Source organism: Macaca thibetana, chromosome 5 (assembly GCF_024542745.1).
Source record: "Macaca thibetana thibetana isolate TM-01 chromosome 5, ASM2454274v1, whole genome shotgun sequence".
In the NCBI taxonomy this organism is placed as follows: domain Eukaryota; kingdom Metazoa; phylum Chordata; class Mammalia; order Primates; family Cercopithecidae; genus Macaca; species Macaca thibetana.
Genome location: NC_065582.1, coordinates 145,701,438 through 145,723,761, shown reverse-complemented (window position 1 = coordinate 145,723,761; position 22,324 = coordinate 145,701,438). Strand labels below are relative to the sequence as shown.

The 22,324-nt window shown below is 40.4% G+C and overlaps 1 protein-coding gene across 8 annotated transcripts in view; it reads right to left on the bottom strand.

The window, feature by feature from the left end:
• Positions 1–22,324, bottom strand: part of APBB2 (amyloid beta precursor protein binding family B member 2) — a 410,008-nt gene that overhangs the window by 202,710 nt on the left and 184,974 nt on the right. For 6 of the 8 annotated variants that reach the window (XM_050790342.1, XM_050790347.1, XM_050790340.1 and 3 more), the window contains exon 5: positions 1,969–2,784. In XM_050790342.1, coding sequence (XP_050646299.1) covers positions 1,969–2,784 — 816 coding nt within the window. Of the gene's footprint in view, positions 1–1,968; positions 2,785–21,282; positions 21,352–22,324 lie in introns of all 8 variants that reach the window. The other 2 variants (XM_050790343.1, XM_050790344.1) reach the window with 1 other exon arrangement.

Below are 22,324 nucleotides of genomic sequence, written 5' to 3'. Positions count from 1 at the left end.
CACCATGCCTGGCTAATTTTTTATGTCTTAGTAGAGAAGGGGTTTCACCATGTTTCCCAGGCTGGTCTCAAACTCCTGAGCTCAGGCCATCTCTCCCCCTTGGCCTTCCAAAGTGCTGGGATTACAGGCGCGAGCCATCACACCGGCCTTAAAATTTATTATTAATATGCGGATATATGACTCAAATATTTTCTGAGAGGAAATAAAAATATAAGCTAATGGTCATCACTGGGAAAGGGGGCTAGGGTGAAGGGCAGAGACAGCTTAATTATTCACTTAAAAATATATTTATGTTTTTTGAGACAGAGTCTCGCTCTATCACCCAGGCTAGAGTGCAATGGCATAATCATGGTTCACTGCAGCCTCGAACTCCTGGTGTCAAGTGATCCTCCTGCCTCAGTCTCCTAAGTAGTTGGAACTACAGGCACATGCCACCGTCCACCATGCTCAACTACTTTTTTTGGAGGGTGAGAGATGGGGTCTTGCTGGTCTTGAACTTGTGGGCTCAAGTGATCCTCCTGCCTCAGCCTCCCAAAGTGCTGGGATTACAGGCATGAGCCACCGTGCCTGAACAAAACTTTAGGTTAGTTTAAAATTTAACTACAACAGAACCGGCTACGCCAGGAAGAGCAGCAGAAAGGGTGCCATGACCAGAGGGAGACAGCAAGGTGTCAGTAAACGATGAACACAGGAGGTAGAGCTTGGCTGGAAGATGTGCAATCAGTCTTTCATGTATTAATGGATTCAAACTCTAGCAGGTGACAACGTCCATCAGCTGCTGAATACGAATTCTCGAAATGGGTAAAAAGTATAGAGAGCTGTGAACTCAGAGACATTACTGAACATAATTATGATTCCAGTAATGTGCAGGGCCAGACAGTTATGAGATGAAATGGCCTCATCTCAACCTCCCTACTGCCATATCCCACAACAGTATGCATCACTGAAAGTACTGGGATTTTAAAGGGCACTTCAAAAACGCTACTTTTTTTTATTCTTAAACAAGTTAATGTCTTAACTCCTCTTTTCCTTATCTTTAGTCCTTGTAATTTATCTACCTTATAGGTTGTAAAAATGTGATTTCCTTTCGTGGTGGTTCTGTTTTCTTTGTTATATCTATATTAATACAGCCCTGGGACCCACTAGGGGAACTGCTGGACTACTTTTTAAAAAATTAGCCTTTCTGAGTGCTTGTTTACGCTGAATTCAGATACAATAAAGTTCTCCAAATTTTTCAATCTTACGATCAGTATAGTGGGAGCTATGAGAAAATGATATATAAAGTAGCTGTCACCATTTTAACACCTCCAAGAAATCCAAAATATTACAAATATATACAAAAGTCCAGAAAGACTGGTCTCAATTAGACTAGTTAAAAGCCTAAACTTCTGAATATATTTTTCAAGAAATACTATTTTCCCACTTTTAAATATTACTTAAGGCTAGTAAAATACTCCTCAGTAAATGTCAAAAAGAGAAATGCCTTTAATGAACAGATGGCTAATGTTTTAACTTTTTATGAGCTTCACCATAAGTAAGTTCTTTCGAGGACTTTAAAATAGTTCTCTTAATTGGGTTATATCCTTCCCCCCACAACTTTGTTTATTATTTTGCTTACCAAAACCCAGTATTTCTAGATAGCATAGAGAAATGGTCTACCTATGACTGGAAGTGTAATTTCTAAACAGATGATATTTTACTGTACTTAACACCAAGGACCTGTTTATTTTACAAAAATGCTTCCCAGAACAAACAGCTTTATGTACGATCCAAAATGAAACTAACCTAAGATATGGTTGAGGAATGAAATAATATTTTGTAAATAAATTGCCCAATTTTACCGCAAGAGGCTTACGTTCCTCTCTGCATATAAATGGACATTTTTGGTCAGTCTAGAGATTTACTCCACCAATAGTTGAAAAGACCAAAAGAAAGTGCCAGCTGAGGCTATGCCTTCCCCAGGGGTACCTGTTTCATCCGGGGAGCTGGGTGAGGCACTGTCTTGGGACAATGTTGTCCAGCTGGACTCCTCATCGCTTGGTGCCAGGTTCTGGATCCGGTGCAGTGCACAGTCGGTTTTGGCCCCTGTTTTCGGATGATCCTTCTTGGTCTCTGGGCTGGATGACACCGTGGCTACTTGGCCGTCTTCAGGGCTGGACTGGGGTTTGCTTGGTTTCTGCAGCAGCAAATCACCATTCCCAATGATGGTGGAGGCCTGGCCCTGGCCTGGCTGGGATTTCTCTTCCGCAATCCCATGGCGGTTGCCTTGGTTCTGCTCTAGTTCTCTGGCTGAGGTTTCCAGATCTGCATAGTAATTTAGAAAGCTCTTAGTTCTCCTGGGCTGGGAGGGTAAAATCTCACAGCCCGAGGAATCCTGTGGGTGGGGCTCTTTACCCTCTAACTTCTCAGAAGTTATGTTGATGACTGCAGTGGGGCTCAGGTTTTTGTTGGGGTCCTGCTGCCCTTGTTCTGCAGCCTTCCGGAGCTGGTTCTCCCCATTTTTCACCAGCTTGATGTTGGCAGAGCCATTTCCCAGCAGGGGCTGTGCAGCTGGATCTGAGAGGCCCATGGCCGCCTGGATGTTAGTTAGTGCATATTTTTTCCTGCATTTGGGAGGTGTGCTGTTCTTGGTTTCTGTGTGTTTTATTTCAGCGTTCAACAGTTCATTGTGGGAGGAACGGAGGTTAAGGGTGTTTGGTGGTGTGGCTGGGCTGTTCCGATTTGTGACGTCTGTAGTTCCGCTGCTGGCCATAAACACTGCCAAGGTGTCCACACCTGAGTCAGCTGGAAAAAAAAAAAAGGTCATTAGACACTTGCCGTGATTAAACTACTTAGTATATTATACAGTGCGAGTAAATATTTTTATACAGAAAACGAAAAGAAGAAATGCTTCCACTACACATACATTCTCATAGAATGGACCCATTTTCCTCTTTATTTCACCATTTGTTCCTATATTAAATAGGAGCAAATAAAGGGCTTAACGTGGATAACCAAAAGCCAATTTATAGAAAAGCTAAGAAGTCTGAGGACCTAAATTTTACTTAAAATTAAAAAACATTTCTCTTTGAATTCACATAAAAGCATTTTCTTCTGGTGGCTGGTCTTCATTTTTTACAAGCTTGAAAAACCATCCCCTTTCCAAATATTCCCACTACATTTTTATTCTTCGGTTCCTTCAGGCAACAACAACAAAAAATTGCTCAAGATTCCTCTGGGGCTTCAGCATTCTTAGTCAACCCGAAAGGTCATTGTTCAATGATGCTCCATACATCCAAGGTAATTTTTCTCAATCATGTTTAGAAACTGTGTTCTGAATGCCTGGAAAACCAAACCTCCATTAGAGTTTGCTAATGTCTTGGTGAACATTTTTGACCTGGGCTTACTGTTTGTACTAAACAGAAATTTTGAAGAAATGGCTTAATTTCTGAAGAACTCGCACAAAACTATTACTGTAGCATTGAAACCTTGGCTACAGACAACATGTTAGAGCTCCCAGAGGAGTTTGAATATATTCCACTGAATTAAAATACAGACTCAGCTGTTTGCAGTCATCACGTGCCTCTGCAGAACTCCTAGGAAACTATCAGACAATTGCATTTATCTCAAATATTGTTTGCGCTGTTACTGATTTATTCTATATGTCTCTTGCTAGGAAGAAAGAAAGGTTTCTTAGACTAGAAGGGAATAAAATTCATCAGCAAGAATTCCTAAGGTTTCAGATTTCTCAGTCTATGAGGAGTGACTTCTTTCTTATCTGATCCTTTTGCCCTCCACAGAGACTTTGATTATCTCTACCTCAGCAGCAGATCAACCAAAGCACAGCTCCTAAAATTCCTGAAATTGTATTCTGACAATTCCCTCTTCCTCCCCCAGGCAAAACAGGGATCTTCACAGGAGAGGAGGGCAAGAATTTCCCTGTTTGGGAGCTTAGAGGTATCTCTCCATCATCAAATACTTAGGTTGGGCAATTTTACTAAGTTACTCATTCTAGAGTCCCTATGCTTCCAGGAAGCAAGGCAACATTCATTCTCCATTCCAGACCATGGCCATTTTTATACAGAATGACCATGTGGCCCATAAGAGAGTCCAGGGCTGTAATCCCAAGGGTTAGGATCTTGGGCCCTATTCTTTAAAGTTACTATTTATAAGGCTTCCTTCTTATCCAGCACCCCACCTTAGTTCTTAGGCCTCATTTTACAGAAACAGAGAATGTCGTGTGGTTTTTCCTTTTGCCAAATTTCCTTTTCCTCTACCCAATCCACTGGAAGGTTTCTGCCTTTTAAACAATACTCTTGACAATTAAATTTTTAAAAAATTGTTTCTTTATTACTGTTTGACTACAACTATTATACCATTTTATGGGAAACATTATGTTTCAATTTATAATTTAACTTCACTCAAGAGTAGCATTTCATATGAGAAGGGCCTACCTGAAACCTACATTAAGTTTTCCCTGAGACACATATTCAGAGCATAGATACATGAGAGAAAGTTATTTTTAGACTCTTAGGTATTTAGAGTGACATTACGAGAAAGTGCAAATCTGCTGGCTTCCTAAAAGGCATGGCAAAAAATTTCTATGTATGATGCTAGGTACTATTATACATTCTAGCAATGTTATTAGGGAGATATTTTTATTTACTTTGTTTATAACCATACATATTTTCAGAAAGAATACCATCAGAATTTCTAGGTGATTTTTAATATTTAAGTAGCTTTTATATCCTGGATATACAGATTAAGACTTCTAGCCACAGCCAGGTGTTGTGGATCATGACTGTAATGCCAGTACTTTGGGAGGCTGAGGTGAGCAGATCACCTGAGGTCAGGAGTTTGAGACCAGCCTGACCAACATGCAGAAACCCCGTCTCTACTAAAAATACAAAATAAGACAGGCAGATTGCACATGCCTGTAATCCCAGCTACTCAGGAGGCTGAGGCAGGAGAATCGCTTGAACTTGGGAGGTAGAGGTTGCAGTGAGCCGAGATTGTGCCATTGCACTCCAGCCTGGGCAACAAGAGCAAAACTCCGTCTCAAAAAACAAAAAAAGAAAAAAAAAGACTTCTAGCCACATTTTCACAGTCTTTGGTATCCCATTACCCTCTCAGGCGCCATGTAACTCTTTTGCTAGAAATAATGGAAGGCAGGCAGGAGTGGGAAGAGGCTGAATGGAAAAGGACCATCCAATACAAACTGGATGAACAAATGCAGCTCTGTATATGCCATATTTATTGGTTTGTTTATTTACTTATTTATTACTTTTGAGGCAGGGTTGGTTATTTATTTATCATTACTTTTGAGACAGGGTCTTGCTCTGTCACCCAGGCTGGAATACAAGTGGCAGGAACATGCCTCACTGCAGCCTCAACCTCCTAGGCTCAAGTGATCCTCCTACCTCAGCCTCCTAAGTAGCTGAGACCACAGGCGTACACACCATACCTGGTTAATTTTTTGACTTTTTGTAGAGACAGGGGTCTCACTTTGTTGCCCATGATGGTCTCAAATTCCTGGGTTCAAGTAATCCTCCCACCTCAGCCTCCCAAAGTACTGGGGTACAGGCATGAACCACCAGGCCCAGCCTGTATATGTTGTTTTCATATATCAAAACCTGAACACAGTTTGAGTAATATCTTAGATATTAAATAATGGTATCATGTGGAGGCAAAGGTAAAAGTTCAATCCTACAGCTAAGGCAGCCAAGCTAATCCCATGAACTATAGAATTCCTCCAGGAGTTACATATTAGCTGGGAAGTCCTTGGGCTCAAAAGGGTCATGAAGTAGCTAGAGGTTAGCAAAATCCTAGAAAGATCAAGGCTGCAAGAAAGCAGCCCCAAGTGAGAGGCAGTGCTGTAAGGGTTAAGAGCACAGATCTCATGGTCAAAGAGAGAAAGGCTCAGGACCTATCCAAGCTACTTACTAGTTAAAAATGGGGCATTAATAGTACCTGGTTTACATGACAAGTAAAATGAGCAATGCCTACAGAGAATTTATAACAATAAATGTGAGCTCCAGTCACCACTTTGTACCCAAGTAATATAGCGCAGGGCTGCCTGCCAGGGCCCCCAGATTACCCCCTACTCTTATTGGTGTGAGTGATTAAAACGGTCTTGTTGCAGAGACACACTGGGAGGAAAGAGACTAAGAAGGAACAAAGAAGTTGGGTCTATGAGGGTTTAATTATGAAAAAAAATATATACATTCCTCAGGTTTAAGAGGATAGAGGTTTGTGTTTCTCTTTAAATAAAAGAAAATCTTACAATATTTCTTTAAACCTTCTAATATTTAACTGTTTTCTTTGGAATCAAAAGGCCTAAGAAATAAGACCAAACTCTTTAACACAACCGACAAGTTACTTAAACTCCCAATTTCTTTGCTGTAAAATGAAATTATAATAGTATCTACACCTCATTGAGTTTTGCTGGGGACTAAAACAGATGACTGTCAAACCTTTGACATAATGGCTGGCATACTGTAAGAGCTCAATACATGTTAGGGATTATTATGATCTTATAGCTCCCTCCTTCCTTGCATACTTTTATTTCTGACCACCATACCTCAAGCCACCACTGACTGAGCACTTTCTTCTTGCTGGGTACTGTGCTAGGAATTGGAAAACCAACGAACATAAAGTCCCCACCTCTAAGTGCTTTCAAACTTGTAGAAGAAAAATACACAATAAAGTCACAGAAATCACCCAGTGTGGCGGGCGGCAGGTGCACAGGAATAAATGGGCTACTCACCTAGGGTTGGAGAGGATCTTCAGGGAAGGGAGGATTATTATCAAGGGAGCCTGAACAAATCAAGACGTGAAAGGAGACGCGTTATGATGGAGGGGAAGGGCAAAGGCAGGGATTCTTCTCAAGCATGCTCTAACACTTTGGACCTGACCCTGAGGCAACAGCAGGAAGAATGAATGGAAGGCTGACGTGTACATTCTGAGTGTGTGTGTGGTGTATCTGTGTATATGTTGGGCCTTTTTCCTCTAGCATATTCTTCAAGCAAGCAACGACTATGATGAAAAGACATTAAAGAAGTAATGTAAACCAGGCAATTAAAACATCAGTGGTCATCAGAGAAACAGTGGAAAGAGGTACACAGACAGTGTCTCCTGAATCAGCCAAAGAGGTAGGCTGGCCCCATTTTTAGGCTCATTCTCTGGCCTTGGACTCTGCCATTTACCACAGGGAAGCAGGAGCAGTTGGGAGGCTCTTTGTAATGGTCCAGTCAAGAAAGCGGGAGAGGACAAGGTAGTCACAAGAGACTTAGGTATGGGGGTGAAAGTCTTACTCTCCCACTACTGCAGTTCCAGCTCTGGTCATCCCTTGACCAGGGTAGAAAGATAAGGTTCCCATTAGCCACTTGGATTCAGAGGTGAGGATTGAAGAGTCTGGTGAATTGAGTAATTAGAAAGACACTGGTGACTTCTATCATGTCAGCTTCAGGACAATGGCAGAGGTGGGCAGAGAGTGAGCTTTATTCAAGGAGCTTCACTAAGAACACAGTTCGGGGACACAGGATAGTAGCTGGAGGATGACCCAGGGTTACGGGGAGGACTTTTTACTTTTGAAGATGAGATTCTACCATTGTTTAAAGGCTATAAAAGCAGAAGGCAACAAAGAGAGGAAAAGTGGAAACACGAAAGAGGAACAGAATAGTAAGGTAGAAACCAGGTGATGAGCAAAGAGAAGGGACAAGAGTGGACTGGAAACAGTCAGCCCTGCCCAAGATAAGGGACACTTCACGCTAGGAGGGAAGAGAGGCAGTAAGGACAAGGACACGTATGTCACTACAGTGACACAAAACTGAGCAAAAGCGAAACTGACCGACTTAATTTTATCTATGAAGAGAAAGTTTTCCCAGAGAGGAAACAGTCTAGGGGTGTGGTGTAGCAGGGAACTTAAAAAGGTGATGAAGGTGTCAAATGTGTTGATACGTACAGATGAGGGTGTGCCCTGGGACCTGGCCTGTAGAAAGCAGGAAATGAGGGGACTGCACGGTAGAAAGGGTAAAGAAGTGGGAGAAAAGGAAAAGGCCAGGGTCAGAGGTCCCAGGAAGGTAAAGGTATTGCACACAGTGCAAAAACCCAAGGAGGTGGCAGTCTTACACTACCGAAGCCATTAAAAGGGGAAGGAGAGGGGAGAACAGCAGCATAAGCAGCTGGCAGAGGCAGCAGAAAGGAAAGAGAGAAAGAAAAAGACAGAAAGTCAGAGAAAGAGAGAGGAAGAAACAGAGAAACAGAAGGATACAGAGAGAGGAAGAGACAGAGGCAAGGAGTTGAAGAGAGAGACAGAGATAGAGAGAGGCAGAGGAAGAGACAGAGAGACAGAAAGTCAAAGAGAGAAGGAAACTGAGGAAGAGACAAAGAAGGAATCAAAGAGAGAGAGATAGAAGTAGTAAAGAAAAAAAAGTGTACCCTATTCCTTTAAAAGCTAGGGTTAATTTAAAACCTATAATTAATAACTGAAGGTCTTCTCTGTAACCCTATAACACTCTAATACCACCTTGTTGTCAGTGTAAACAAGAGCGTAGCCTGAAAGCACTGAGGCCACTGACAACCCATAGCCTTCCTGTCAAAAATCCTTAACCCCCCAGGGTATCCTAACAGGGGATCTAAATTTTGACTAATTACCATACAAAGGTCCAACCAGATCTAGGAGGAACTCCCTTCAGGACAGGACTATAGATGGTTCCTCCCAGGGGATTAAGGAAAAAGACACAATGGGTATTCAGTAAGTGATAAGGGAACTCTTGTAGATGCAGAGTTAGGAAAATTGCCTAATAATTGGGCTGCTCAAACGTGCCAGCTGTTTGCACTCAGCCAAACCTTAAAGTACTTACAGAATCAGGAAGGAGCCACCTGTATCAATTCTAAGTTAATATAGACTGAACGAGATCTTATTAATAGCAAAGAATAATTGAAGTCCCAAACCTACAAAGTTTTCAACAAAAGTAAACTTTGCTAAAAGTTAACAGTGTAACATGTATTATCCTACCACCACATGCTCTCAAAGGATTTCTCAGACAGTTTGCAAGAAATAACGAAATCTATCCTTCCGCTGCAATCCCAAAAAGACTCTTTGGCAGCAGTGACTCTCCAAAACTGCCGAGGCCTAGACCTCCTCACTGCTGAGAAAGGAGGACTCTGCATCTTCTTAGGGGAAGAGTGTTGGTTTTACACTAACCAGTCAGGGATAGTAAGAGATGCCACCTGGCGTTTACAGGAAAAGGCTTCTGAAATCCCACAACGCCTTTCAAACTCTTATACCAACCTCTGGAGTTAAGCAACATGGCTTCTCCCCTTTCTAGGTTCCATGACAGCCATCTTGCTATTCCTCGCCTTCAGGCCCTGTATTTTTAACCTCCTTGTCAAATTTGTTTCCTCTAGGATCACGGCCATCAAGCTACAGATGGTCTTACAAATGGAACCCCGAATGAGCTCAACTAACAACTTCTACCAAGGACCCCTGGACCGACCTGCTGGCCCTTTCACTGGCCTAAAGAATTCCCCTCTGGAGAACACCACAACTGCAGGGCCCCTTCTTTGTCCCCATCCAGCAGGAAGTAGCTAGAGCAGTTGATCCCCAATTCCCAACAGCAGTTGGGGTGTCCTGTTTAGAGGGGGGCTTGAGAGGTGAAGCCAGCTGGACTTCCTGGGTTGAGTGGGGACTTGGAGAACATTTCTGTCTAGCTAGAGGATTGTAAATGCACCAATCAGTGCTCTGTGTCTAGCTAAAGGATTGCAAATGCACCAATCATAACTCTGTAAAAATGCACCAGTCAGCACTCTGTGTCTAGCTAAAGGATTGTAAATGCACCAATCAGCACTCTGTAAAAACACATCAATCAGCACTCTGTGTCTAGCTACAGGATTGTAAACAAAACAATCAGCACTCTGTAAAATGAACCATTCAGTGCTCTATAAAATGGACCAATCAGCAGGACATGGGCGGGGCCAAATAAGGGAATAAAAGCTGGCCACCAGAGCCAGCAGTGGCAACCCACTCAGGTCCCCTTTCACGCTGTGGAAGTTTTGTTCTTTTGCTCTTCACAATAAATATTGCTGCTGCTCACTCTTTGGGTCTGCTCTACCTTTATGAGCTATAACACTCACCATGAGGGTCTGCAGCTTCATTCCTGAAGTCAGTGAGACCACAAATCCACGGGGAGGAACAAACAACTCAGGATGCACCACCTTTAAGAGCCGTAACACTTACTGTGAAGGTCTGCGACTTCACTCCTGAAGTCAGCGAGACCATGAACCCACCAGAAGGAAGAAACTCCAGACACATCTGAACATCTGAAGGAACAAGCTCTGGACACACCATCTTTAAGAGCTGTAACACTCACCACGAGGGTCCGCAGCTTCATTCTTGAAGTCAGTGAGACCAAGAACCCACTGGAAGGAATAAATTCCAGACACAGAGGAACAGATGTGAAGGGAATGAGGAAATGTTCTCAACCCTGGCCACATGGAAAAGCCACCTGGGGGGCTTTTAAACAGTATAGATGCCTAGGCCCCACCTACAAAGATACTTCCAAGATTCTGATTCAGTTACTCTGGGATTGGGCACAGTTAGGGCATTAAAACGTTCTTGGGGTGATTCTCATCTGTGGCCAAGATGGAGAACCATTGGAATAGGAAGTGTGAGATCTGGGAAGAATAAAATGATGTACATGGAGTTAATTATTTCAGAGGCACATGGAATGCTCTCATCGCATACATCATCTTCCTTGTCCTTCCACACATTCTCAGCATCCTTCCCTCCCTCCAGCAAATTCCTACTCATCTTTGAAGATTCAGAAAAGATGTCACCTCTTTATGAAGCCTTCTCTTGTCCCTCTGGAGTCTCCTTCTCCCAATTCTCACACCTTCGTAAATGCATCTCTATTACAGCATCATTCATGCTGTTTTACTATTAACCTGTTTGAGTTTCCCACTAGACTGTGACCTCCACCAACCAGCACAGAAGCCTAGCCCACAGTAAGCAGTCATAAACGTTTGAAGAATAAATCCTCGAGTAAAATGGGAAAGGCAAGTGTTTCATTAACATCTCAAGAAATGTTGACATAAAATGTCTACGCAGAATTTCTGAGAGTTTCTTATTAAAACACTGAAAGGAAACCACTGTTATTAATAGTTAAGTCAACAGGAAATTCATCTTTCCTTTCCTTGAAAAAGGGACTCATATCAGACAGGGAAAGGGCGATCAATGGTTAGTTAGTTATCTCAGCTTTTACCCCACGTAGCATCTGAGCAAGAGTTAAAATAAAATCCTTTAATATAATGTATAGACCAATTTATCTTGCTCCTCAGTCTTGGCTCAAATAAATTCTTACTCAACTCTATCATGACTTCCAAAAGAACAAGGACTATTTAGAGTCAAAGGCATATGTTTTGTAACCTAGAGCAGAATGGGGTACTTCCCTGTCAAACATGACTGTTCATCAGTTGCAATCCTATCAGCTCAAAGTTCTCCATTTTTTGATCTGAAAAGCATCGGGCATATTGTTAAATATGGGGGCATGAGTCAGCAGTTCTTGCATACTTCCTCAGTAGATAAGAAGTTGCAGACTTCTATGATTAGATCCTATGTCTATGTCTTCTTCTAAATTGCAAATGCCTTGAGGAAAGTGACTATCCCATTCATTTTTTAAAATAACAGCTTTATTGAGATATAATTTATATACTATATCTAGAAAACCCCACAGATTCAGCCCAAAAGCTCCTTCAGCTCATAAACAACTTAAGCAAAGTTTCAGGATACAAAATCAGTGTACAAAAATCACTAGCATCCTTATCCACTAACAGCAGCCAAGCAGAGAGCCAAATCAGAAAGGCAATCTCATTCACAATTGCTACAAAAAGAATAAAACACCTAGGAATACAGCTACCCAGGGAGGAGAAAGATCTCTACAATGAGAATTATGAAACACGGCTCAAAGAAATCAAAGACACAAACAAATGGAAAAACATCCTATGCTCATGGGTAGGAAGAATTAGTATCATTAAAATGGCTACTCTGCCCAAAGCAATTTACAGATTCAATACTATTCCTATCAAACTATCAACATTCTTCACAGAGCTAAAGAAAATTATTTCAAAATTCATATGGAACCAAGAAAAAGAGTCAGATTAACCAAGGCAATCCCAAGCAAAAAGAACAAAGCTGGAAGCGTCATGTTACCCAACTTCAAATGATACTACAGGGCTTCAGTACTCAAACCAGCATGGTACTGGTACAAAAACAGGAATATAGACCGATGGGACAGAATAGAGAGCCCGGAAATAAAGCCATACATCTATGACCATCTGATCTTCAACAAAGCTGACAAAAAACAGCAATGGGGAAAAGACTCCCTATTCAATAAATGGTACTGAAATAACTGGCTAGCCATATGCAAAAGATTGAAGCTGGACCCTTTCCTTATTGTGTATACAAAAATCAAATCAAGATGAATTAAAGACTTAAATGTAAAACCCCAAACTATAAAAAAGCCTGGATGACAGCCTAAGCAGTACCATCCTGCACAAAGGAATGGGTCAAGATTTCATGACAAAGACACCAAAAGCAATCACAGCAAAAGCAAAAATTGACAAGTAGGATCTAATTAAACTCATGAGCTTCTGCATAGCAAAAGAAACTATCAACAGAGTAAACAGACAACCTACAGAATGGGAGAAAAAATCTTCAAACTATGCATCTGACAAAGGTCTAATAGCCAGCACTTACTGAGGGAGGAAATTAAAGAAAGAAAGAAAAATAAAATTAAAAAGAGAAAAACAAGCTTTCTATATTAGGGTGACTCATCCCAAAGGCAGAAACAGGCAAAGCCTGGACCCAGGTGAAGTCTCAATATTATCTAAGAGGCCAGAGCTCAAAGGAATGTGCTCTGGAGACTCTCCCAGCACTCCCTCAACATAGGGAGAAGAAATCAAATTTTCCATTCCTCTATGAGTAAACTTTATAGTTTATAGATTCCTGTTTTCTAGTAACTTTGAGTATTCTGTTGAGTATTCTAAGCAGCACAGTGAAGATTATAAGACATGCCTAAGCAGGCCTGGGCTGCAGTCATCTAGGCGCCACAGCGAAGGTTAAAAGATAAGCCTGTGCAAGGCACTAGAGCAAGCCTCGATAACAGCCATCTGGACCACACAGGAAGAGTCACATGTAATCCTGAGTTATGAAGAACCTGTCGCAATTTAATTAACTGCCTTTGTTCCGCCTCTGTATCTTTGCTGTCACGCCACTATGATTTGTACCACTGTAAACTTGTTTCAGGCTAGCCCACCCCCTTTTAGAAGTGTGTCTAAAATTCTAGTGCTGTCTTTGTTCCAGACCCAGTTTTTGGATGTTAATCCGCTAGGTCTGAGTGCACTCAATAAAAATCCTCCTGTTTTACTGTGGTCTCTCTGGTCCTCCTTCATTCCCACAACACTGAAAGGAACTTAATTAAACAAATTTACAAGAGAAAAACAAACAAGTCCATTAAAAAGCGAGCAAAGGACATAAACAGACACTTCTGAAAAGAAGACATTCATTTGGCCAACAAGCTTATGAAAAAAAGCTCAATATCACTGATCATTAAAGAAACGCATATCAAATCAGAATGGCTATTACTAAAAAGTCAAAAAATCATAGATGCTGGCAAGGTCACGGAGAAAAGGGAACACTTATACACTGTTAGTGGGAGTGTAAATCAGTTCAACTGTTGTGGAAAGCAGTGTGGCAATTTCTCAAAAAGCTAAAAGCAGAACTACCATTCAACCCAGGAGTCCCATTACTGGGTACATACCCAGAGGAATATAAATCATGCTATCATAAACACACATACACATGAATGTTCACCGCAGCACTATTCACAACAGCAAAGACATGGAATCAACCTATATGTCCATTAATGACAAACTGGATAAAGAAAATGTGGGCCAGTCATGGTGGCTCATGCCTGTAATCTTAGCACTTTGGGAGGCTGAGGTGGGTGGATCTTCTCAGATCAGGAGTTCGAGACCAGCCTGGCCGACATGGTGAAACCCTGTCTCTACTAAAAATACAAAAATTAGCTGGGTGTGGTGGCAGACACCTATAATACCAGCTTCTTGGGAGGCTGAGAGGCTGAAGCCAGAGAATCGCTTGAAGCCAGGGGGGTGAGGGTTGGGAGTTGGGGGGTGGAGGTTGCAGTGAGCCAAGATCGTGCCACTTCACTCCAGCCTGGGCAAAAGAGCAAGACTCCAACTCCAAAAAAAAAAAAAAAAGAAGAAAAAAAGAAAAAAAAGAAAATGTGGTACATATATACCATGGAATACTACGCCATCATTTAAAAAAAGCATAAGATAATGTCTTTTGCAGGAACATGGATGGAGCTGGAGGTTATTATCCTTAGAAAACTAATGCAGGAACAGAAAATCAAATAACACGTTTTCTCTTACAAGTGGGAGCTAAATGATAAGAACTTGCAAACACAAAGAAGGAAACAACAGATACTAGAGTGTGGAGTGTGGGAGGAGGGAGAGGAGCATAAAAGATAACTATCGGGTACTGAGCTTAATACCCAGGTGATGAAATAATCTGAACAACAAACCCCCGTGACATGTGTTTACCTATGTAACAAACCTTCACATGTACCCCTGAACCTAAAATAAACATTAAAAAATTTTTATATCATACATTTATATACCATATTTTAAAGTACACAATTCAGTGCTATTTAGTATACTCTCAGAGTTGTGCGTCCATTAATACTATCTAATTCGAGAACATTTTTATCACCCAAAAAGAAATCCTGTACCAATTAACAGTCACGCCCCATTCGTCCCTCCCTCTAACCCCTGCAAACACTACTTTGTTTATGTGAACTTGGTGATGACAGACATTTCATATAAACAGAATCATATAATATGAGATCTTTTGTTACTGGCTTCTCTCATTTACTGTATCTTCAAGGTTCATCCATGTTGTAGCATGTATCAGTACTTCATTCCTTTTTATGGCTGGACAATATTCCATTGTATGGACATACCACTTTTTATTTGTTCATTAGTTAACGGACATTTAGGTTGTTTTCACTTTTTAGCTATTATGAGTTAACACTCATATACAAGATTTTTTTTGTATGGGCATGTAAAACTGACCCAATAGTCCCACAGATAGCTTTTTTTGATAAACATAGAAATTGACCCTTCTGGTCTTAAAATAAATTTATATTTGTTTTATCTGAGATCCTTCATCCGGAAATGATCTTCAGGTCTCTCAGAAAAAAAAAGTACCAAATAACTGAAACTCACCAGATCACTGCATCCAGACAATGAGATGCTGGACCCCTCATTCATCCTAACTGCTCCCTTGATCCTACCTAGATCCTGTTTGGTACACTTTGCTACGTTTCTTCCCTGCTATATAAACCCTTAGTTTTAGTTGGTCAGGGAGATGGATTTGAGACTGAGCTCCTTTCCTGTCTTCTCAGCTGCAGCACCCGATTAAAGCCTTCTTCCTTAGCAATACTCGTCCTCTCAGTGATCTAACTTTCTGTCCAGTGAGCAGCAGGACCTAGATTGAACCCCTGGTGTTTCAGTAGCACATTTTCAATTGTCTTGAGTGTGTACTCAGGAGTGGAACTGCTGAGAATAGTAACTTGCATTTGTATGTATACACACACACACACACTGTTTTATATTTTTATAAACATATCACATTATGTATATATATATTTAACATTTTCAGGAACTTCCAGACCGACTTAGTACAAAAGCCACTGTACCATTTTCCATTCCCACCAACAGTGTATAAGGGTTCTAAATTATCCACATCCTTGTCAACACTTGTTACTGTCTCTTTTTTACTACAGCCATCCTAGTTGGTGTGAAACGATATTTCACTGGGGCTATGCTTTTCATTTCCCTTTCATTTTCCAGAACTTCCGGTTCCTTTTATTATAAAGTCTAGCATGTAAGAAGACACAATAAATGTTTTTTGACTCCTTAATTCATTTCCTCATTCATTCATTAAATATTTACCAAGAGCCTACTATGTACCAGGCACTCTCCTAAAGGTCAAGAACACAGCAGTGAACAAAATAAGCAAAACTAAATGAAGAATGAATAAGCAAAATACCAGTAACAACGAGGGTTAGTTTTTAGCACAAAGGTGGTTCTCTTGGATTCCTGACAGATGGATGGGGCCCCCAGTGATTTTGCCATCCCCTCCACATCTATTCATCATGCTATGTTACGAAGCTCCAACATCAATTCAAGAGGATCGATTCCTATTCCAGAGATGGGTATAACTTCAGATTTAAGAGTGTGACAAGAGCTAATATTACTGCTGTCGTTGCTCTCCTGCATGCACGATGAAGAAACATCTATTATAGCCTGGCATGTGTTTCCTCCTTATCTGTTAAAAGCCTCACAAATTTTCTTGGGGACTCAGCCTTCCCCCACACCCATTCAATCATTCAACAGATATTTTTTGTTCACTACATCATGCCAGATATGCTTATAAGTGCTGAGGATATAGCAGTGAACAAAACCAACAAAGTAAAGATACCCATAGAGCATAAACTCTAGGGGTTAGGCCCATGTGTTTCAGGCAGAGATGATTGTACCCCTTATTTCAGGGGGCACATGGCCAAGGCACAGCCAATCACAGTAGCAAATTCCCATGGCTCTAGTGGCTGGTTCAAGGAAAAGCGTATGACCCACATGAAGCCAGCCAACCATGAGACTTGCCAGAAGGATAATAGTGGTGCTCTCTTTTCTCTTTTTCTTGAACTAAAAGATGCAAGCCTAGAGCTTCAAGGGGTCCTTATGAAGAGATAACCTGCCCCAGCATGACTCTACCAAAGAAAGCGAAGCCAAGAGACAGAGAGAAAGTGAGCAAGCCCTAATGACTGAATCCCTAAAATAAGACATGCCTGAAATATGATACTGCTGGACTTCTCAGGTAAACAGATTTATGTATTTATTTTGCCTAAGCCACTTGGAGCTGGGTTTTCTCTGTTTTGCAACTAAAAGAGCCCTCATTAATACACAAAGTATTTTTTATGAAACCTAAGCAAAATTGGATAAGCCAGGATCACTTTAATTTCATGACTTGCACAGCTTCTCTCCATCCCAGCCACAAAGGCCCCAGCACAGATACAACCAGGCTGACTGGCCCTGTAACTTAGACCACATCCTAATACAAACCTGTGCTGCATCCTATAGTTAAACCTGGCTTTCCCCCTGCTCCTTTTCCCTTTCCTAAGACCTTTAGCCTTTTGTCAAGAAAGAGTTTGTCAGTAATGACAAGAACTTCTCTCTTCAATAACCTGCTGCTCTCCCTTTACTCCCACGACATGCTTATAAAATTGGAAACTGACAAATGGGCCCAGGGTTGATAAATGGGCCCAAAGAAGTCCAATGTTTGCCCCATTCTTGAATGAAACTTCACATTTTCTTCATTTTTATTTTTCTGCTATACAATTTCATTTCCACCGAGGAGTTAATGGTGAAACTTCTACCCTGAAGAATGTCACCTTTTGAACTAGACCACAAAGTATTAAGGAAATGAAATAAACTCTGATTTTTCTTTTCCTTTTAGGAGGGAGAGGCTAAATAAAGCTGGCTTCATGAAACTACTCATGAAAGGAAACCTTCAATGTGACAAAAATGATAAGAACTCTGTGAACAAAAGAGGCAAAAGTTATCAATAAGGCAGCTTGGGTCACCGGGCCAGGGAGATGGCAGGATTTGAGCCTCAGAATGTTCTAACTAGAAGAACAATGTCACACTGCTGATGCAGAGTGTCAGATACAGGGGTGATTTCAACAGCCAGATCTTACCCACTTGAGGGTTTCTTGTGTCCCATTAAACTTAACTGCCTGAGGACTCACTCAGTTCAATGTTTTAAGTGGAACTGATTCAAGACAAATGTATCACATACCTCTCAACAAACTCAATCTTAATGAGCTTGATTTAGCCATTCCACAATGTATACACATTTCAAAACAACATGTTGTACACAATAAACATATACATGTTTTATTTGTTGATTATAAAAAAATAAGAAATGTTATTTTCTAAAAAAGAAAATCAGATTTGGCAGTGAGAAAGGATATGTTATTACACAAACTAACAATGGCTGAAGTTGGCAGAGGGTCTTATGGAACACCATGTTAGGGATGAGGAGAGAGGTTCAAGGAAGGCTTCCCACAAAAAGAAGAGCTGACCGGGCGCGGTGGCTCACGCCTGTAATCCCAGCACTTTGGGAGGCTGAGGCAGGCGGACCACGAGGTGCAGAGATCAAGGCCATCCCGGCTAACACAGTGAAATCCCGTCTCTACTAAAAATACAAAAAATTAGCCGGGCATGGTGGCACGCACCTGTACCGAGTAGCCCTAGCTACTCGGGAGCCTGAGGCAGGAGAATCACTTGAACCCAGGAGGCAAAAGTTGCAGTGAGCCAAGATCGTACCACTGAACTCTAGCCTGGGCAACAGAGCTAGACTTTGCCTCAAAAAAAAAGAAAAAAAGAGCTGAGTTGGATCTTGAAGGGTGGAAAGGAGCCCAGCAGCAGACAAGAAAGAAAAAGGCACTCCAGATGGGGGAACGCTTGCCATTCCCAACATCACACCTGGCAGATGTGATGATCAGTTATTTAGGAAGCACAAGCAGAATGTGTGTATTCAAGTAAGAATTAAGACCTTCGGAATAGTCAACTTTAGAAATTATATTCCAAGGACATTTTCTCTGCTCAATTTCTTTTTTAATTTAAGGGACAGGGTCTCACTATGTTGCTCAGGCTGGAGTGCATTCACAGGCACAGTCATCATGCACTACAGCCTCAAATTCCTGGGCTCAAGCGATTCTCCTGCTGCCTCAGACTCCCAAGTAGCTGGGGCTACAGGTATGCACCACCACATCTAGCTCTCTTCCCTGCTCAATTTCTAAGCTGTTTCCATTCTTTAGTAAAGTCTCAGTGACTTTCAAAGATAATTTTTTTTTTTTAATAGAGCTCTAGACTTTTATGGGCAAGCCTGATGATGATCCAGCTTTGGAATATTGGTTCAGGTGAAAAAAAAAGTAGGTGAGCTATAAAGAAATGTCACATATTTTCTTGAGTTACTGATAAGCTGGGCTCCAAATCTATTCTGAAAGGGAAAAAAAGTTAAACAATAACAGGATCCTTGAAATAGGGTAATTACTTGATATCATGGTCTAAGACCTGCTCAGAAGGGACTCCGGAGCTGAATCCTGAAGGGTCAACAGGAATTTCAAAGGCAGATGATGGTATAAATTCTGGTATGTTTGGCTGGGCATGGTGACTCACGCCTGTAATCCTAGTACTTTGGGAGGCTGAGGCTGGCAGATCACTTGAGGCCAGGAGTTCAAAACCAGCCTGGTCAACGTGGCGAAACCCGTGTCTCTACTAAAATTACAAAAATTAGCCGGGCGTCATGGCACATGCCTGTAATCCCAGCTACTCGGGAGCCTGAGGCAGGAGAATCGCTTGAACCTGGGAGACAAAGGTTGCAGTGAACCAAGATTGTGCCACTGCACTCCAGCCTGGGTGTCAGAGCAAGACTCTGTCTCAAAACAAATTTAAACAAATAAATAAATATATAAATAAATAAATTCTGGCATGTTTGTTTTTAAAAGATGTCCCTGTAGTCACAGCTCCCTAGAGTTAGAAAAAGGAGCTGAAGGCAAACCTAACTCCACTTACTAGTCCAGACCCTCTCTCACCAGTCGCTATTTGAATTTTCAAGTGAAAAAATGGCTGGAATAGGATTTTCCACTGAACTAAGAATACCTCTTTCCTTGTAAAATGTGTTATATGTCATACCGATGCATGAGACTAGTAGCTGTTATTTAAAAACCAGGCTAGATAACTGTTTCAGTATCTCTTACATAACCGCCAAAGAATAAAGCTGTTTGAGCACCACCATGAACAATGAAAACATCAGCATAACAAAATGTATCAAGAACAGGAAATTTCTAGAAGTTATTTTATTAGTCTACCTTCACTTAGAGGAATACATTTCATTTTATACACTTGCCAGCTTTATTTTACTGTTTTCATACTAGTGTACCTTGAAGATAAGACTATAATAATAATCTTATCTATTAATAATCTATCTTATAAAAATATGATTTTAAAAGTTAAAGGATCCCTAAAGGGAATTATTCTCAACATTTAAAATCTATTTTCTAAAGAACATATGTATTTTTCTTGATTTTTCCATAACTAACATATCTATTCAATATGTTTTGACAAAATATGCATTGACAAAATCCATACCCTCCCCAAATCATCACACTGTTATGATTAGATGGCTTCTAAAAATCAGCTCTAAGACACTGACTTTCCTTTGTGAACTTAGGTTTGTCATAGTTTTTGGCTGCTTTTTATAAAAGAATATTTCTTGCCTTTCATATACCTCTATGAGCTTAGTGTTTACTACGTTTTATTTTAGTTCTTTGTTGAAATGTAACATGAAAAATGTCATATAAAGGAGACAGCAGCTTGATTATATTTAATAATAAGTTTAGAATTTAGGGACATTAGTATCTATTTGCCAATGGTTTAAATCTACTTATTTAAAAACTCAGAACTTGCGGAGCAATATGTGCCCTAATAAATATGAAATCTATCCAGATCTATCTGTCACTTGAAGTCCTATATGATGTTTAATTTGAAATGTTACTGCAATTGCTTTTTCCTTATTATGTAACTGTGAGGCTAGGGATTAAATCCCACACCATGTTGTGTGTAGACTAGCATCTATCACGAGACCAAAAAAGGGACGTACAGTAAAATTAAGGTCGTTTTCCTAAGACCTGAAATTAATCTGCTGATTAGACCCAAGGAGAAGAATATATTCAGTATTGGGGGTGGGGGGGGGTTTCTGTCTAAGCAAACTCTACAAGCTATTAATAAGATGCAGATTGAGAGACTCAACACCAACACCTACTCCTTTGTTCACATTTCAGTAGTACCCAGGTTGTAATATACAATGCTAGATGGTAAAATTTGACATTTTTAAGCTCCTGTCACAGTCAACTAAAATATTTTTACATTATAAGTATTCATGCAATTATTACACAAATATGGTTAAGTCCAACTAATTCTTCTACTTGATTTTAAAGATTCATTTTTCTATTACATTAGTGAAGAACAATGAAATTCAAAAACATGTTATTTTAGCAAATCATAAGTTTAACATTAAACATTATCTCTTTTTTTTTAAGTTTGAATATTCAACTGCTTCTCTGCATTGAAATACGTGAAAATGTATCTGACCTGGAAGTACTTCTGACATGGATCACTGGGCGTCAGCAATGGTGCAGGAAATAGGTTATAATTTGAAATCTAAAAAAAAGGGATCATTTGAGAAATTAAAACCCCAAATAACAAAGCATAAAAGAAAAGCATAGCAGTGAAAATCTCTCCAAAAGCTGTTACATACACTAAACAAATTTTGGCAGACAATGTCCACATTTTTGTTCGTTTATAGTTCATCACACCACTTTTGATTGAAACTTGAATTCCCACTCAGCCACATTTCCCACAAACATTTATTGAGGGTTTTTTTTTTCATGGTAGGCCTAACCTACCTTTCTGTTTCAAGTGTTCAATGTTTTTTCTCATGAAACGTGCACACACACACACACAATTCAGCACCCCTACAGAAAAAAAAAATTGGGACATTTTGCCACGTAAAAATTAAAATCATCTGTTTAGAAAAAATGTGACTATAAACACGATAAAAACAAAAAACAGACCGAAGAAAAAATTACCACCACAGATGACATAAAAGGGTTAACTTCCTTCATATAGAAAGAGTTCCCTGAAACCATTAAGAAAAATATGAACAAGCTTGTAGGAGAATAAGGAAAGAAACAAATCCCAAGAGAAACACAAATGTTGAATAAACATAAATCACTAGCTGCACTTACAACTTAAGAAAATACCAATTTAAATAACAATGTCTAACTGGATTTCCCATATCAGACTGGAAAGATTAATAAGCCAGATAATACCACAATCTAAGGACAGGATACTGGAAACAGGAAGTTTCAAACCTTGCTGGTGGGAGTAAAAGCTGGCAAAATTCTTTGGAGAGCCATTTACAAATATCTGAGCAAGTTTTGAATGCATGGATCCCACTGCTTGGCAATTCCACTTCTAATAATTTATTTCACAGACAAGCTCATGTGGATTCTATTCTTCTAAAGTCAAAAGGCCAGTAACCACCTAGCTGTTCTTCAGTGCACAGCTGGTTCATTAGATGATGATACATCCATACAATGAAATATCATGCTGCCGTTAAGAAAAATGAAGT